The sequence below is a fragment of the Aethina tumida genome, chromosome 6 (assembly GCF_024364675.1).
Source record: "Aethina tumida isolate Nest 87 chromosome 6, icAetTumi1.1, whole genome shotgun sequence".
Classification (NCBI taxonomy): domain Eukaryota; kingdom Metazoa; phylum Arthropoda; class Insecta; order Coleoptera; family Nitidulidae; genus Aethina; species Aethina tumida.
The window spans coordinates 19,505,134-19,523,227 of NC_065440.1; the positions used below are offsets into that span (position 1 = coordinate 19,505,134).

The window sequence follows — 18,094 nt, forward strand, 5'->3', positions numbered from 1 at the left end:
GAGTTGCTGGAGTTCTTTCACAACTATTTCACCAAAATTCTTAGATTAGATTTCAGAACGAAACTTCAGCTTCTAAATTCAGTCTGGCTTAAAGGGGATATTAAATTATTATTTTTACTATTGACAAGTACACACATAAATAATTATACTTTATTTTGTTTGATATTCCCAAAGTTAGCACGTTAACTGCAGCAACTGGCCCAAGAGTAAAAAATGTCGAGGGAAAAGCAGACGGCAACGGCGCCCAACCCTCGATATAAATACGAAGTGGAACCGCACCGGTTCTTCAGTTGGTGCACCGAAGATGTTGCGAGCACTCTTAATCGCGGCGTTCGTTGCGATCGCGTTCTGTGCCCCAAGTGATCTGGAGGAACAGTTGGGACTGTTGAGCAAACAAGTGACGGCGTTGCTGGAGAAGCGCGAGGAGGATTTGAAGCTTGTCGAGGAACACGTGAAGAAACGACTGGAATTCGGGGATCTGGAGGAGGAGTTGAGAAAGTTGAGGTGAGACACTTTCTCTTTAAGCCGGACCCACTTTTTTTTTTAACGTGGAGAAGTGCCATTTACGATGCACAATGTGGTGAATTAAAAACAATTGCGTGACACACACAAATAAACTGGTTTATTCGCGTTATCCTTAACTGCACTTGAACAAGTTGGATTTTTTCCAATTGAATTTTATCTCCATCGCACCTAAATGTTTATAAACAATGATATCGAAGGGACGTGATAAATTTCAATAGATTATAAGGAAAAAATGTGAGGGGCATTGTTAATTTTCCAAACGATTTGAGGCACCCAATAATAATTTTCTGGACACTCGATCCGTCTTCCATTCACCACATGTTCAACTTTTCGACCCCCGTTCAATTAACAACGGAGGGTTTCGAAACAGGTCAATTTTTTTTTACCTACGCGTGTCTCGTTTCTTTTGTCGGCGTAGCTCGCGGCAATTCCAAACAAAACCAACGTTCAACAATAGAAAAAATGCGCAACAGGATAAAAATTGAAACGATCCACCCTCGAACAAAAACCGGATACCGAACATAGTAATTTCCCCCCCGAATCGGCTTCCGGTCGCTTTGAAAACGTTCACGGTCCGTTTGTGAAAACCACCTGCGCCGATTTACATTTCAACCGACCGAATTCCAGCGTCGCATTCAAGACTGGAATAACATTGAAAGAGAAATAACGAAATTTCGTTACGTGCGCGAGTTAATTGTGACCCGTATGTCTGCGGTACTGGAAACACGGACAGGTGGTACCATTTCGCAAAACGCGCTAGACATGCGGGTACTCAGAACCGTACTCGAACGGCAGCTAATTATGCACCAAACCGGACCGCGGTACTTTATTTTAATGCCGAACTTCGTTGTCGGCTTTCAGATCAGAAATCGACATCCTGAAGTCCAGTTCGGACAACCTCATCGAAAAGAACGACAAGACTTTGGTGAAATGGCTCACGCAAGCGGTGAAGGAACTGAAAACCGAATTCACCGAAGTCCAGGACTCCATCAATTCCACCGCCATCTTACGAAACCATCAGGACTTCGACTCCGACCTGAGGATTCTCAAAACCGAAGTGTTGAACCTGAACCAAGAACTCAAGTCCAGCAGGAACAAAAACATGAAACTGGAAGTACAAATCGCATCGCTCACCCAAGAGTTGGAGTCCATAAAACAAGACTTCAGGACCACCTCGGAAAACTGTGGCAAAACTAAAAATCAAGTACGTACGCCTCAACTAAATCTAAATCTTTCGAATTATTAATAATTCGAATCGTTTGTGTTACAGTTCAAAGCGATGCAGCAGGAATGGATGGACAAATGGCGCATCGTAACGGAGAAACCAACTTTGGATTTGACAGTGAATCCCCGTCACAAATTAATTAACCACGTGGTCAATTTGGAAAAACGTACCAAACTGATCGGTAGAGAAAACTACCTGTTGAAAAAGCGTATGATCAAAATGGAACGAGACATTAAATCGATGCGAAGCACTGAGATCCTGAAGACAATCTCGAACGATTTGTTGAAAAACGAAGTGCAAAATTTCCAACCTAATTTGTTTCAATTGCAAAAAACAATCGAGAATGTCACTGTTGAAATTGAAGAGAACAAAAAGTCCATCAGCAACTTAACTAAACAGTTGACCAACTTTGACAAGCTGCACATTTCCATGTTGGAATTGTTGGAAAACGTGGAAAGTGTAGAAGCCAAAGTGGACAAAAATTTGCCAGATTTTCGCAAAGAAATTTCCAAATTGGAAGTACAGCTGGCTCAGGACTCATCAACATCTAATTTACTAAGAGAAGACTTAAAAAACACCAGAAGCACCTTAAAGGCAATCAGTGCGAGCGTCTCAAATCTACAAGACAGCTTTAAATTGGAACAACAGGTTGTTAAAGATGTCAGCTTGCAGGTTGAAGGTTTAAAGAAAATCACCAAGTTGCAAGCTTCCAAACTGCACGGACACATCTCCAAGGTAATTTTTACCAAAGTTTTCCTGTTACACAGGTTCTAAACAGTTTTGTTGTTAATTACAGAGCGAAGAGACATCGTCGAACTCAACCAAATCCGCCATACACTTAGTGGACGAGCTGGAAACATTCGAGAACGGCTACAAAATGATGATTAACAAGCTTCCGAAGGATTGCAGCCAAGTTTTGGGACCGAAAGGCGTTTATCTCATCTCCCCGGATGAGAAACCGGTTCTGGCGTTGTGCGATAAAGGGTGGACGACGATCCAGAAACGTTATGATGGCACGATGGACTTCAACAGAAATTGGACGCAATATGTTAACGGTTTCGGACACGTCGACGGAGAACATTACTTAGGAAACAGAAACATCCACCACTTAACTAAGAACAATTGCACAGCTTTAAAGATCAACATGGAAGACATTTATGGGAACCACTGGGTCGCTAACTACGAAGACTTTCGAGTTCTGTCTGAAAGTCAAGGTTTCAAATTGATTGTGAGCAATTTTAGTGGTAACGCATCGAACGCGTTGGACTACCAGAACCAAATGGAATTTTCAACCAAGGACAATGACAGAGATATTTCCAACACGCACTGCGCCCTAAATTACGAAGGTGGTTGGTGGTTTTCCCACTGTCAACATGCGAACCTCAACGGAAGGTATAGCTTAGGTTTGACATGGTTCGACAGTACCAGAAATGAATGGATTGCTGTTTCCAAAACTGAAATGAAGGTCAAGGTTAAAACGAATTGTTCTTAAATATAGAAAATTTACCATGATGAAAAAAATGTTTGTACCAAAGATAGCTTAGTGTTTTTCGTTGTAGGAACCAAGTCATTTGTAAATAGTATTTATTGCCATAAATCAGTACCAAAATAAGTAGTAGTTAAGTAATATTTATAATTTTGTACATATGTGTTTATACTGATTGATTATTATTATGACTCGAATAAATTTTAGTTTTTTATTGCGTGTTTATTTTTCCAAATTCCATTCGAAATGGAAATTCCTTTGTGATGATTCAAATATATGAATCTTTTCATCACTCCAGACTGATTATTTTTTGTGATGAATCTGATTAATTAGAAACCTTATCACATAAGTGTACATACTCATAATCACTTGAATTTTACATCTTATGCACACGGCACGCATTTTTTTAGTATATAAGACCCATCTGGTTTCAGATTGCTTCATATCATTCATCAACATGAATCTTAAAGTACTGATCACAGTAGAGTCCTGGCTGTTGCTCTTATGCAAGTAAGTTTTGCTATAGTTTAAAGGTTTGTTGATTTTCTAATGTTTGAGTTTATAGCCAACTTCAGCTTTCTCGTTAAGCTGGTTCAACATTTTCCGTCATGGTGACACCAAAGACGTAGATATTGATGATTCATCCAGACCTCCTCGTCCAACTGGAGAACCTCAATCTCCAAGGCCAACTGAAGAACCACAACCTTCAAGACCAACTGGAGAACCCCAACCCCCAAAACCAACTGAAGAACCTCAACCACCTCGTCCAACTGGAGAACCACAACCTCCCCAACCAACTGGAGAACCTGCTGACAAGCCCCGTCCTCCAAAACCTGACGATAATGGAAGAACACCAAAACCTGATAATAAACCAAGACCACTAAAGCCTGATGATAAACCACGCCCACCTAAGTCTGATAATAAGCCACGCCCACCAAAGCCTGATGATACACCACACCCACCGAAGCCTGATGATAAACCACACCCACCAAAACCTGATAATAAACCACCCTGCCCAACTGGAGAACCTGAACCACCTCGTTCAACTGGTGAACCACAACCACCTCGCCCAACTGGAGAGCCCGAGCCTCCTCGTCCAACTGGTAAACCACAACCGCCTCGTCCAACTGGAGAACCAGAACCATCTCGGCCATCTGATGAACCATAAGCAGCCTTTTTTTAATTTATTAATGATTTAAAATGTAAATAAATACAATTAAATAAATAAATATATTAAAAAAGTATTCTTTACAACTGTTACTCAAGTAGTTTCGATATATTAATGTCATTTTGACAATGACAAATATTTTAAAATGAAGCTTATATTTTTATGCTTCGTAAGTACTAACTCAATAAGACACAATCAAATTTCTTTCAATATTTCTTCTAGATATTCTTAACATTTCAAGAATCAGTGTTCGAAATAACTGAAAGTGGAGGTCATTCAAAGGATGAAGATGTATATAAAAAACTGTTTGATGACGAAATTCTTCCAGTTTTTCCAGATATACCTAAGAATAAACATCAGCCTGAATATATACGGGAAGATTTATCGAATGCTTTACATAAAACTTCTAGTGATTTAACAATCAGTGAGAAGAATCTAGAAAATAATACATTATCTTCATCACCATCGTCAGACGCGATTAAAATTTCTTCAATTGTAAAAACTACTAACAAAATGAATATTTCTTCTCCATCATTATCATCATCTGAGACTTTGATGAAAGAAAGTTATTCTTCTTTATATACAACTTCAAAAAGTGATGGTACTAACAAGATGAATATTTCTCCCTCATCATCATTATCGTCTGAGACATTGATGAAAGAGAGTAATTCTTCTTTATTTACATCTTTAAAAAATGATGCTACTAACAAAATGAGTATTTCCTCGTCATCATCATCATCATCATCATCGTCTGAGACTCTGACGGAAGAAAGTTATTCTTCTTTGTTTACAACTTCTAAAATAGATGTTGAAAGAAAAAACAACGTTGAGGAGGAAACGCTTTTTTCGTCAGCAATAATTTTAACAATTGAAACCAGTACAGAAAGTTTTACAGTAGAACCAACAGTTGAAGTTAAGGAGAAAAATGGAATAAATAATCAAGAAAGTTCTTTGACAGTGACGACATTAAATAGAGATGTTGAGGGAAGTAATACGATTCATGATAAAGCTAAAACAGTAACACCTGTGCAAAATACTGAAGTTAAAACAGTCAGCAGGGTTGCTTTTACATCATCCACTGAAACAACAACTAATAAAATTTTTAATGAAAAAAACATAAAGGAAAAGAGTACCGAAAATAGTAATATGGAGTATACAAAACACGAAACAAAAGCGACAACAGTGAAATCGACTACTTCGAAGTGTTCACTTTCCGAGGAAGACAAAAAATTACCAGTTATTTCCAATGAAGAAAATTTAGATTTAAAAGACCTGGAGAAGAATCCAGACAAAAACGTTTGCGAAATGATCGATGAATTATCGAAAAAACCTAAACAGAGGCACATTTATGAAAAAACTCAAAGACCAAAGAGAAGAATAAACAGGAAGTCGAATTTTCGTTTGACGAAAGGTCATCCAATTCGTAAGAGAAAAATGTTGAGAGAAACTTAGAATTAACACAAGAAATGTTAACAAACATAAAGTTATTTAAATTTCAAAATTAAAAAATGATAATAAACGATTATTTTAAATTGATTGTGCTAAATTAAGCAATATGAGTAATAAATTAAAATAAATATTTCTTAAATAATGAAAAGATCCAGTTATAGACGTTCACACATTAATTACGTTATAATGAAACAATAAAAGAATTTGTCTGTTAAATTAAACAATAAAATTCTATAAATATAACTTATAATAAATGATAAATATGAATCTCAATTTCAAGTGCGGAAAAATCGCAGAAATTTGTCTGATGAAATTATAATTTGCAATTACACAAAAGAATAAAATATTTTTTGAAATGAACATAGATTTTAAAAAATAGTTTTCAATTTTACAAATTACAATATATATGTCTTATGAATTCATCAGGATAACTATCCTAAACTATAAAGAAATTAAAGAATTAAAAAAAGAAGTATTAAACAAAAGCGAAAAATCAATTATTTATATCTTTAGAACGTAAAGAGATTGTTAATCTATTTTTAAATAATCTCAAGTGTTGATCATTGTTTCTTTATCAATCCGTGTGCAAATTTTGGGTATATAAACTCGATGTGGTACCGTTCGAATCATACTCAACTTAGAGATGCATTTGAAACTACTACTTTTGGGCCTTTTGGCCATCACTACTTTCCAGGTAAGTTTTTTTTTTAAATATTTTAAATCAGTAGATTGCTGATTTTGTGGTTCTGTTTAGCTGAGTGCTGGACATAGTCTTTCCAAGACTCGCGAATTTTCTATTTGGGAAGATAGAGCAGCCCTGTTGGAGCCTGAAGATGAGGATAGGCCGTCTCCACCAAAACCCAACAATGATGACGATAAACCTGCACCACCAAGGCCTGAGGAAGATGGTGACAAACCAAGACCACCAAAACCAGATAACAAAGCAAGATCACCGAAGCCAGATGAGAAACCAAGGCCACCAAAACCAAACAATGATGATAAACCACGTCCTCCAAGACCTGATAGCTCCGAAGACAGCAATGAAAGACCAAGACCTCCAAAACCAGATAACAAACCAATACCTCCGAAATCAGATGATAAACCAAGGCCACCAAAACCAGACAATGATGATAAACCACGTCCTCCAAGACCAGACAATTCCGAAGAAAGACCAAGACCATCTAGACCGGATAACAAACCAAAACCACCGAAACCAGATGACAAACCACGTCCGCCAAAACCAGACAATGATGATAATCCACGTCCACCAAAACCGGACAGTTCTGGAGAAAGACCAAGACCACCAAAGCCAGATGACAAACCAAGACCACCTAAGCCAGATGACAAACCAAGGCCACCAAAACCAAACAATGATGATAAACCACGTCCTCCAAGACCAGACAGTTCCGAAGAAAGACCAAGACCTCCAAAACCAGATAACAAACCAAGACCTCCGAAGCCAGATGATAAACCAAGGCCACCAAAACCAGACAATGATGATAAACCACGTCCTCCAAGACCAGACAATTCCGAAGAAAGACCAAGACCACCTAGACCGGATAACAAACCAAGACCACCTAAGCCAGATGACAAACCAAGGCCACCAAAATCAAACAGTGATGATAAACCACGTCCTCCAAAACCTGATAGCTCTGAAGAAAGCAATGAAGACAGACCCAGACCACCAAGGCCAGATAATTCTAAAGAAAACAGTGAAGAAAGACCAAGGCCACCAAGACCAAACAATGATGATAAACCACGTCCTCCAAGACCTGATAGTTCTGAAGAAAGCAATGAAGACAGACCCAGACCACCAAGGCCAGATAATTCTGAAGAAAACAGTAAAGAAAGTCCAAGACCACCTCGACCAACCGGAGAACCTGAACCACCTCGTCCCACTGGTGAACCGCAACCACCTCGTCCAACTGGTGAACCACAGCCACCTCGTCCAACTGGAGAGCCAAAACCACCTCGCCCAACTGGGGAACCACAACCGCCTCGTCCAACTGGAGAGCCAGAACCACCTCGTCCAACTGGCGAACCACAACCACCTCGTCCCACTGGAGAGCCAGAGCCACCTCGCCCAACTGGGGAACCACAGCCACCTCGTCCAACTGGAGAGCCAAAACCACCTCGCCCAACTGGGGAACCACAACCACCTTCACCAAAACCAGTAAATTTCTAAATCAATAATTATTAATTTGCAAAAATATATACATGAATGGTTAAATAAAATTATGTTAATATTCAAACATGTTCCTTTTCATTTCTTTCAAGTCAGTCAAGTAAATAAAATAAAACAAATCACGATAAACAATTTTCGAGTTTTATTTCCATTTAGACAATTTTCTTCGGTTCCTGTGATGAGGTTTTAGGTGAGGAGCTTCCGAATCGATATCATGATGGGATGATTCCAAACTAATAACGTTCAATAAACTCCCCTCCATGTCTACTTCCATGTGGTTTTTCCTTAAAACCTTCTGGTGTAAGCAAGGAGTCGTTATAGTCTAAAATCATTTATTACGAAAAAAATACCATAAGTAAATACATACATTTTACCATAGCTTCAACAAGAGGATCCTTACAGGTTTTCTTTTTACAAGCGGTCTTCAATATCAGTTTTCTGCACATAATTTCGGTTTGGTTCATTTTGTTATCTTGTTTGATTTCAGTTTGGCAAATTGAATTTCTGATGTCTTTTTTAGGTTTACCACAGCTCGTGCATACATTAATATCATCTGTTTTAGCAACACGTGGAAAAATTTGCTCCACTTTTGGTTTCTGTTCACTGTGTAGTATAAAATTTTTGAACACCTGATCGAAAATATCGACTTTTGCCAGTATCTTCGATGCTTTTTCCAAATATTTCGCTTCTACAAACATGTGTCTACAAGTAGTACATGAAAGCAAACTATGAAAATGGTAAGAAAACCATCACCTATGTTTTTCTTCCAGTTTTTTTAAGAAAAACATGTCAAACAATTCATCGATGGTACTTCGGTGCTTTATTTCGAGCATTTCATGTTTCTCTACAGATTTTCTCTCACATCGTGGCGAACTGAAACGAATGTCATCGCACAATTGAACCAGATAGTCCAACATTTGCTTTAGTCAACTGGTATAAATATATATATTACTTCCTTAAACCATGGCTTATAATGGAAATAACTCGATTTGAAATCATTAATAAAATCGATGACATGACAAGACGGTAACGTCATGTCAAAGGTATAAGGACGAACAATGTTTTTAAATATGTATTAGTAATTCCAAGGCACAAGTCGGTGACGGTTATTTTATAATGGCTTAATAAAGAAATCGTATAATAAAGTGTCATTTGAGTGCTTCGTACACTGGTGGAATAAAACTATTCAATGACAGATGTCGCGACTAGTTTGTGTTTTAATCTTTAATTTTCTAAGAAAAAAAACATTTCAACTTTTCACCAAGGATATAAGCAATAATTCGTCATGACACGTACACGTACAAAAAATTGTCGAACAAAGTGAACAAAAACAGAACAATAATTGATTTATTGAGTATCCAATCTATTTGTCTTAAAATAATATTACATCTTTTACATATTAACATCTAATTAATATCACAATTTATCCTTACGTTTAAACATTTTCATAAATAATAACAATAATAATCATAGGACAGTTATCCTAACTCGGTAATATCTTATCGAGGTATTCACGTTTCGCATTCCTAAAAGAATAATCATCAATCAGGAAAACCTAAAAAAACAAAAACACGACTTCGACCTTAAAAACTAAACGTCGGTAACTAAATGCGTGTTCACGTCCGCCTCCACATCCGAATTCTCTTTGACTTCGTTCGAAGCGCCCGCAACCGGAACCTCCTGATGCGCAGGCAGATTTCCGCTGTTCGCGTCTTCGATCGCCTTGCGCAGCTCCTTCAAGCCCACCACGCCCACCAGTTTGCCGATGGCCGTCACGTAGGCGTGGTTCACACCAACCATCGAGAACAGCGAGTGAACCTTGAGTAACGACGTACGTTCGACCAGTTGGAACGGGGCGGGATCGATGTGACAGACGGAGAAGTCGACTGGAAGCTGCATCTGTTCCTCCTCCCAAATCCTTTGGTCTTCCGGCGACATGTCGCACACTCGTTCCTTGGGCTGCAATTTGAGGTTTACAAGTTTGTGAAGGGAGTGAGTAGTTGGAGGAGGTGATTTACCAGCTGCACTTTCTTGGAGGTGGTGGGGCTCATCGGTATGATCTGCGATTTGTTCTCCATGGAACCGGCGCCCAAAACCGACTGGCTTTGGCTCGCTTCTACGTCTTGCAGCTGAGCTGATTTCCTAAAATAAATTACCGTAGCCTTGTGGTGAAAGGTGCAGGTGATATTTACCTGAAAATGGCTTCGAAAGCCAACCGAATTCTGCTTTCAGCACCGGTTACGGTCGTGTAAGGGGTGGAACCGGGACTAGTCGACATGAACGGACTGAAACCTTTCAAAGTAAACGAATTAGTCTTTTTTAAAATAGATTTTTTGGGTTGACTGCCGAACACGGGGTTGTAATGAGGTTGATCCAATTGGTTTTCGGATCGTTGTTTTTGCAACATATCAGGAGCAGGAACGACCTGAAATCTTGACGGTCTTCTGCGTCTCTCTTCCGCTTTCCTCATCGCCTCTTCACGCGCTTTTTCTTCCGCCTCCCTTTGTCTTATTAAAGCGACTTCCAGGCGCCTTTCCCTTCCGATCTGCTTCTCGATCAACTGGATGAGCTGTATCCGTTGGATGGAGCCTAAAAGTACCATACTTTCGGGTTTGTCCACAAGAGGAAAACTTTGCAACCTCCTGTTTTCCTTTAACAGTTGTTTGAGTTGGTCGTAAGTCATGCCGTAGAAAATGTATCTAACTTCACGAATCATAAAGTCTTCTACGTACACGTGATACATGCCACTACTACTCGGCAACAAATCGGGCAAGTATGGAAGCTTTTTGATTAAAATAATGCTGTCGTACATGCTGGGTGCCAACAAGCTGGCTATGGCGTTTGAAATTAAAACTGCAATCATTATGGGGATGATGTGGGTGATTTGTCCGGTCATCTCGAACACTATGACCGACACGGATATTGTATGAGTGACGGAACCGGAGAACGCTGCGGCCCCCACTGTTGCGTAACCTCCGGGGATGATTTTCGCAACTTTTCCACCGTATCTCATACCTGGAACGTCGAATGAATTGGATGAATGTAGAAGGATGAAGTTGATGAAGTTTAAGTGTTTTACCTGTTGGAAACCATAGATGCATTAACTCTCCAACAATTCTGCCAAATCCTGCCCCAATTTTGAAAACGGGAATGAAGCTTCCACTTGGTACCGGAACCGTTGAACAAATAATCGAAAACACAAACTGCAAACAATCATTGGTTATTGGTTAATTAATCTGCAAAGTAACGATCAAATATGAAGTAACTAACCGTGAAAACAATATAACAAACTAAATTAACATATACTCCAGTATAAGGAGTCGTCCAGTGGTTTAAAATCTCCTGTTCTTCAACCGTCAAATTAGAATTAGTCCAAGTGAAGTTGCTAAACAAACTGGCAACCTGATCATGAGTGGTAAGATCACCAGCGATGAATTGTCCCGTGCCTAAAGGGAAGCTGATCGTTGAAACAATCAGAGAAACGATGCCCGGGTAGAGGAAACGACTGAAACACAGATGTACCGACTATTTTGTACTTGAAACGATTTTCACACGTGCGTTCAGTTGACTCACTTCTTCTGCAGGAAACTGTTGATTATCTTGCTTTTGCGCATAAACATCACGTACTGGCGATGCGTCCAAACGTAAAACGCTCCTCCCAAACCACAAAATGCTCTAGAAAGTCCATTAAATAATTTAATATACCCAGTTGACTAGTCAACCAGACTCACCCCATTAGAGCGAAGACGAACAACTCTTGAGGATCAAAGGGAAAGTCCATGAAAAAGTTAGTTTTGAAAACTGCAGTGACCGTGTCAGCTTTCTGGAACCACACGGCGAGCAGTCTGAAAGTGGTGGCGCCGCAAACGGCGGCGAAAAATCCTCGCCAATAATTCCTCACGGCGAAATAAACCGTCGTTACTTCTATACTGAACAATACACCACCCACGGGGGCCGCAAAACAACTGGCGACTCCCACGGCACAAGCTGCCGCCAACATTTCAGTGGTTCTGGATTCGTTCTCGTAAATTCCTTGGAAACCGGTCACCAGTTTACTTAATAAAGTCGCCGAGATGCTAGCAATGTGGACGAACGGACCTGAAATTGAAGACGGATTAGTATCTGGAATTAGTTGTTTGATCCTTCTTCTGTTTGGAAACCTTCTTTTCCCAATGGCATTCCGCTTCCCAACGTCGCCGTGAGGCCCACCACTTTCGCCAGAAGCGTTTTGAACGTCAGATATTCTTTTAGGGCTACTCCGCGGAGGATGGTCTTCATCTCCGGAATTCCAGAACCTTTATTCAAACAGAACAGTTTTACAAAGAGTATAAAGGAGTTGCCAGAACCTTACCGATGGATTGTGGGGCAACTAAATGCACGAACCCCGCGCTGAACAGTATCAGACAAACGGGCAGCGAAACCCAAGCCGCATATTGGGCAGCCGGATGATTGGTCAGATCCCTGAACAGCCAGATTCGGGCACTGTTGCACATGGAAATGCCCCGATCCATGATAAAACTAAGTACCGCCATAATCAAGCCCAATAGTGCGAGGAAGACCCAATCTTCCCCCAAACGGGCGAAGGTGTGCTTCCACAAAAACGACACAGCCTTCGCCACCTTCCCCTGGTAGCCTCTGAGTTCCTTTTTCCGAGCTCGTTCCTCTTTTTGTCTGCGTTTTTCTGCCGCCTTTAAACCTTCTAGTTTAGCGAACTCTCCCAGCTGTCTGCTGTATCTGCCGTACATCTGCGTAAACAAACAATCAAAGTAATTAGTGTTCAATCAATCAATGAATGGTAGCGGATGGTTGTGGATGGTTGTGGATGGTTGTGGTGGTTTCGCCTTAGTTTGGACTTACGAGGGTGTTAACGTATTCTTCATCCTGTTCTTGTGGCGGTGGACAAGGGTAAAACGCTTGTTCTTGCCTCTGACGTTTCTTTTTTAGCAAAGAAGCAAATTCTTCCCACTCTTTGTCGGTGGCTTCCGGATCATCTTCACCAAAGTGCGCACTGCCGTCGTTTTTATCCATTTTTATCGAATTTTAATCAATTCGGTCTTTTTCGAAACGAAGCAACAGTGGGTATTAAAAATAGGCGGACAATTCGAAATTTCGCGACGATTACGTGTAAAAATTCGTCTAGGAATCGTGCCAAAAGTTGGAACCGTTTTTTTAAATCAATTAAATAAATAATTCTGTTGAAATTTAGCACTCACGAAAGTTCAAAGACAACTAAACTGAAAGCTTCCTAATAAAAGTGTTTAACTTTAAGGGTTTAATAAAACGCACACTTGGAGCAGTCGTGTCTTGTCGTTTCGCACTGAGAATTGCTCAAGTTTTGTGTCTGAGATTAAACGAAAAATGCCCAATTTAACAATTGATGTTGTTATTCAATTGTGGTGCTAAAAAGATGTGATCCAATTTAAAACGACAGTTAACGTTTTCAGCGCTGAGAAAGAACAATGTCGTCACATTCTGGTGAGTCCACAATTATAATTAATGTTAATAATAAAAATAAGTGAGGAATTTTGAATGAAACCAGATTTGCACGTGCATCAAAGTGTCGTGATTGTTCTCCCGAAATAAAATCGAATCCGGTGCCAAACAATTAACTTTTAACTGAGCGACAATCAAATTAACTTCACCTCAAACAGAAATCAACGTTAAACAATGACCGAATCAATTATCGCCGATTACGCGAGAGAGAATAATATTTATTGAGTGGATTAACGATCCCACATAAAATGTAAAAGACGTCTGGTTTTTTGGCGCCGATCCAAACGCTTGTTTTCATATAAAACAAATCTAAAATTAAAGTCCTTTATCTTAATAATCGACGCGTTTCCGTTCTTGTACATTCAATTTCCGAAAGCGATTTTCGACCCGGAAAAACCATTATTAAATTTAAGCCACCCACTACAATTATTTAATCATTTGGGTGAACCGACTCCTCGCATTATTATTATTATTATTATTATTATTATTTATTTGTTTAATCCAAGTACAAGCAAAAACCTCTACAATATAATAAAATGGTTTTAGGATCAAAGGCAACAAAACGAGTGTAAAACAAACATAAATGAGTTGTTGAGTCTGGAACAGTTCTTAAATCTCGTGTTTCACACACAAACAAACAAACAAATCCGAAGTGATTGTTTCATTTCCACTGAATCAACGGAACGTCACTTCGAATCAAATCGACTATGCAAATTTAATGAGTGCTATTTTTTTTCTTCCGCACGATTTGCTCGGCATTTTTACGAACCGGTGAAAACCAGCAATTAAAATTGTCCGATAATTGCTTCGAGATTTTAATTGTGTCAGTAAGTGAGGCCGTGCCAATTCCACAACTCTCCTACGATCAAATCGTTTACAATTTTTAATTGCAATATTTTTATTTGTTTATTTAGAATTACTTTAACGTTAATAAGAATATTTTAATTTTGATTCTACTTATTTGAGGCAATAATTTAAAAACTAATTTTATTTATAAATTTATTAACTTTTGTAAAAATATTTAGTTGTCGTTTTTAGAATTTTTTTTATTTAAGTAATAAAATTTATAGATATTATATTATATTTATACAGGCTGATTCACCTAACTTATTACACATAAATAACGGACACCCTGTATAAAATTTGCGAGTGTTAATAACGGTCCCTTATAATATTTTACTGATTAATAAATATATAAACGTATAAAATGAGATTGGGAAGAAATTAATACAGAAACCTATATTTCCTTTGTATATACTATTGTCAGAGAGATGGCTCTGTAGAACACTGTCATTTTATTTACAATTTCATGCAGAATTGAAAAATCCAAAAACATACAGGGTGCAGTAGCACATTTTTACGTTGGAAAATGTTTGTAACTAACTGAAATTGAATATCAGGTGCATTTTTAAAGATATTCAGTGGAGACCTTCGGGACAAGTTTGTCCTTAAAAAGCGGCATGTAAATGAATGTAAATCGTCGTAATTTTTGCGCTAAATTAAAAGAAGCACGTTGTTTTTAATGGTTCGCATTCGCATCAGCATTGACCCGATTAAAAGTAAAATTGTCACCGCATAAAACTGTTAATTGTTTCGATAATGAATCCGAGATGTAGAATGTCAATGTCACGGACGGGGAAAAATGTGGGAATGTGGGAATGTGGGAATGTGGGAACGCACGCGAAACGCGTCGTGTCCGACACACAATCTCGTTACATAATCCCGACAGCAAACAAACAAACAAATAGAACCTCTTCGGCGTCCGCGACTCTCCGCGACTCTCCGCGACTCTCCGCGACTCTCCGCGACTCTCCGCGACTCTCCGCGACACTCCGCGACAAGGTCAACGGCACAACCACCACAAAAATTACGCCAAACAACATCCCATCTTACCAAAGTGTTCTGGTATCCGAGTCCGAACTTTTGGTTGGACTTTTCGTCCAACTCGTCGATTCGCTCCATCCTATTTTGCCTCTTACGTTGCCCTCCTCCGCTTTAAATGATCCACATGGCCTCCTCGGTTCCAACAATCGACTGCAATAATAAATTTGTTCCTTTGTAAAATTCCTTATTTTCCTGTTGATATTGGTTGTTGTAATTGCGGTTTTCGTACGTACCTACGTACAAGGTCAAGATATTCACGTGAATCGCGTTTTACTTCCTCATTATTTTTCTATCGATTGTTGATTGTTAAATGTGTATTTACTAAAACAAACTACCGAACAGTAAAATATAAATCAGTTCTATCTTCATCTCTAATAGAAACACTGATAAAATACTTGAAATTCTAATAGTGAGAACTTTGAGAAACATTACAATTTACATAAAAACACAAATTAAAAGTAATTTATACAACAATACAATAATTATCAACAGTTTATCTCAATAATCAACGAGTTTATCAATTATAAAATTAATGTTTGCACAACAGAATTCAGCCATAAATAGTGTTGAGAAATATGAGAAAAGAAATCCAATAACAAATATTGATATATTGATAAGAGTGAAGAATAAATACTTGGAAGTATGGCACAGAATTACAATTAAAGTATGTTTTTAAGAAATTTCAATTAAAAGTAATTTATAATGATATAAACACTCGGAAGATTAAACACTTGATTATCTGAATAATCAACAAATTTATTTATTTAAGTTGAAAACGGAGCTGAATTACAATTTAATGTTTTCACAACAATATTCGTTCACGGACCATCACCATAAATCTTGTAAAATGTCAAAATAGTCATAAACAAAATAGAATGAATTCAACAAGAAAGGGGGAGGAGCAATAAATTTGCGAAAATTTCCAATTGTTGCAGTGTCAACAAATAAAATAAAATAAAATAAAACAAACTTATGTAACAACTCACATGTCAGTGCAATCAATCTGGGTAGGATTTGTGCATCGGATCACTCGGAATGGGACAAGTGGCCGTCACTGAATCTTATCTGTGCAACACTCGTGACAACGGATTACGGATCGATTTTAAGGATTACCGATTGACGTTTCGGCTAACCGGTTCATCCTCGAATCGCATAAACGTCAGGACTGTCACTTCATCGGAGAACAGATGGGGGGACCCCCACATCTTAGTTTTTGTGCTCGACGCGGGAACAATTAGCGCCTCATTTAACAATCAACGATCAACGTGACGAATGTTTTGACTGCACCGAACGGACGCGAAAAAAATAAAAAACTTCAATAGGATCGGAATCCGGTCGTGCAGGCGGTCACGAGACCGAAACTACGCCCTCGACCGTCTTGGAACCGATCCAGAGAAACGACTATTTCGGACCTTTTGTTTTGGCGGACGCGACTCCGACATTGCGACAGATTTTCGTTGTGTGTATTTTAGTGTTTTCCACGCGATTTTATTTCGCACCGATTCCTCTTCACCGCGAAACGAATTTATCTGGAACCGAACCTGAACTTTAAACTTGTTTAAACTTTGATAAAGCCATTAGCAAGTCGACTAGCTACCGACAAAAAAATTGAAACAATTAAAATGCAGAAAACATTTCCACTTGAACGAGATACGACGATACGACGATACGAACGAAAACCGGGTTTCGTAAATCAGTGCGTCAAGATAAGAAGTGCGGGAGAGAGATTGAAAACAATGCGGCTCCTTCAAACCGAATTAAGCACAATTAACAAAAATGATAACGAAATACGATCACGCCGACTTTTAATTGTGCGAACGCATAATTCCATTACGAAATTAATATTAATTTCGATACGAAACTGGTTTTTTTCATTACACTTTCCGTATTAACCTGATTTGCTGTGGCTTTTTTTTAATTGTTTTCTAAATTATGTTTTTTACTGCCACTTACCGTTCAAATTTGATGCATTTTTCCAATTACACACATCATTATTTTGTTTCGAGTCCGATAAAGCACAGATATTTGTAAATATTTAAACTATTCATTAACCGTTACTGGTCAAGTACGAGCAAATATTTTCTAACAAACTAGAAACATTACAAATTGTTAAAAATCATTAAACCAAGCATTATTCAACAATATTATTTAACTAATGATTAACAACATTAAACTTTGTTTACAAATTCCTGCGATAAACTTTAACTAAAACAATAAATAGACTGGTGACGGTCATTCAATCTTAAAATTTTCGATCCAAAGTCTTTTTAAAAAACAACCTTTCCGGATCAACTAAATTTATGAATAATTCAAGCTGTTCTTCCAAGAAAAAATTTACATAACTTATTCGTACTTACCTGTAAATTTATCTAATCACAATCGCACATTTTCACAACTACTAACCGATTGTAATACGCACGTAAATCACCAATCAATCGAACGGACAATCGACCCGTCAATCCCGTTGTGTCCGGATGCGCCGACAATAATCGGCAACTAAACCGCACAGTTTATTTTCAAATCATAATTTACAAATTTAAAATTAATAATATTAGCAGGTGCTGCCATCTATCACACCACCTCCGAACTGTCCAAATTTAAATTACAGTTTACATCTTAACATATCTAAATTGAACAAGTACCTTTTGAAAAAACTGTAAACGAATTTATTAATAATTA

The 18,094-nt window shown here is 38.4% G+C and overlaps 6 protein-coding genes across 10 annotated transcripts; 3 read left to right on the forward strand and 3 right to left on the reverse strand.

Annotated features, from left to right (window-relative positions):
* Positions 1–304: 304 nt before the first annotated feature.
* Positions 305–3,450, forward strand: LOC109604007 (protein scabrous). The gene is made up of 4 exons (XM_020020511.2): positions 305–504; positions 1,387–1,729; positions 1,796–2,485; positions 2,547–3,450. The coding sequence occupies exons 1-4, from the start codon at positions 305–307 to the stop codon at positions 3,240–3,242; spliced, it is 1,929 nt and encodes a 642-aa protein (XP_019876070.1). The 3' UTR covers positions 3,243–3,450.
* A 247-nt stretch (positions 3,451–3,697) lies between these two features.
* LOC109607904 (protein TsetseEP-like) lies at positions 3,698–4,404 on the forward strand. The gene is made up of 2 exons (XM_020024357.2): positions 3,698–3,746; positions 3,802–4,404. Exons 1-2 carry the CDS (start codon positions 3,741–3,743, stop codon positions 4,402–4,404), a joined length of 609 nt encoding a protein of 202 aa, XP_019879916.2. The 5' UTR covers positions 3,698–3,740.
* Positions 4,405–4,548: 144 nt separating this feature from the next.
* Positions 4,549–5,936, forward strand: LOC126265839 (uncharacterized). Its single transcript, XM_049968669.1, has 2 exons — positions 4,549–4,573; positions 4,627–5,936. Exons 1-2 carry the CDS (start codon positions 4,550–4,552, stop codon positions 5,854–5,856), a joined length of 1,254 nt encoding a protein of 417 aa, XP_049824626.1. The 5' UTR covers position 4,549; the 3' UTR covers positions 5,857–5,936.
* Positions 5,937–6,802: 866 nt separating this feature from the next.
* LOC126266005 (uncharacterized PE-PGRS family protein PE_PGRS24-like) lies at positions 6,803–8,028 on the reverse strand (the record flags this gene model as incomplete). The annotated part of the gene is made up of 3 exons (XM_049969143.1): positions 6,803–6,879; positions 6,930–7,456; positions 7,490–8,028. Coding segments are annotated over 3 exons (1,143 nt in total), but the record flags the coding sequence as incomplete, so codon positions are not given.
* Positions 8,029–8,165: 137 nt separating this feature from the next.
* Positions 8,166–9,060, reverse strand: LOC109604023 (uncharacterized). The gene is made up of 3 exons (XM_020020529.2): positions 8,792–9,060; positions 8,413–8,740; positions 8,166–8,360 (listed from the first exon to the last, which is right to left on the reverse strand). Exons 1-3 carry the CDS (start codon positions 8,953–8,955, stop codon positions 8,181–8,183), a joined length of 672 nt encoding a protein of 223 aa, XP_019876088.2. The 5' UTR covers positions 8,956–9,060; the 3' UTR covers positions 8,166–8,180.
* A 311-nt stretch (positions 9,061–9,371) lies between these two features.
* On the reverse strand, positions 9,372–17,927 carry LOC109604024 (chloride channel protein 2). Of its 5 annotated transcripts, none has more exons than XM_020020533.2 (11): positions 17,773–17,927; positions 15,425–15,565; positions 12,390–12,783; positions 12,199–12,333; positions 11,770–12,136; positions 11,612–11,713; positions 11,309–11,543; positions 11,118–11,241; positions 10,231–11,053; positions 10,057–10,180; positions 9,372–9,997 (listed from the first exon to the last, which is right to left on the reverse strand). In XM_020020533.2, the coding sequence occupies exons 2-11, from the start codon at positions 15,491–15,493 to the stop codon at positions 9,629–9,631; spliced, it is 2,742 nt and encodes a 913-aa protein (XP_019876092.2). In that variant the 5' UTR covers positions 15,494–15,565; positions 17,773–17,927; the 3' UTR covers positions 9,372–9,628. The 5 variants fall into 5 exon arrangements, with proteins under 5 accessions (XP_019876092.2, XP_019876095.2, XP_049825199.1 ...); XM_020020536.2 differs by lacking the exon at positions 17,773–17,927 and adding an exon at positions 16,402–17,002; XM_049969242.1 differs by lacking the exon at positions 17,773–17,927 and adding an exon at positions 15,649–15,760.
* Positions 17,928–18,094: the final 167 nt, after the last annotated feature.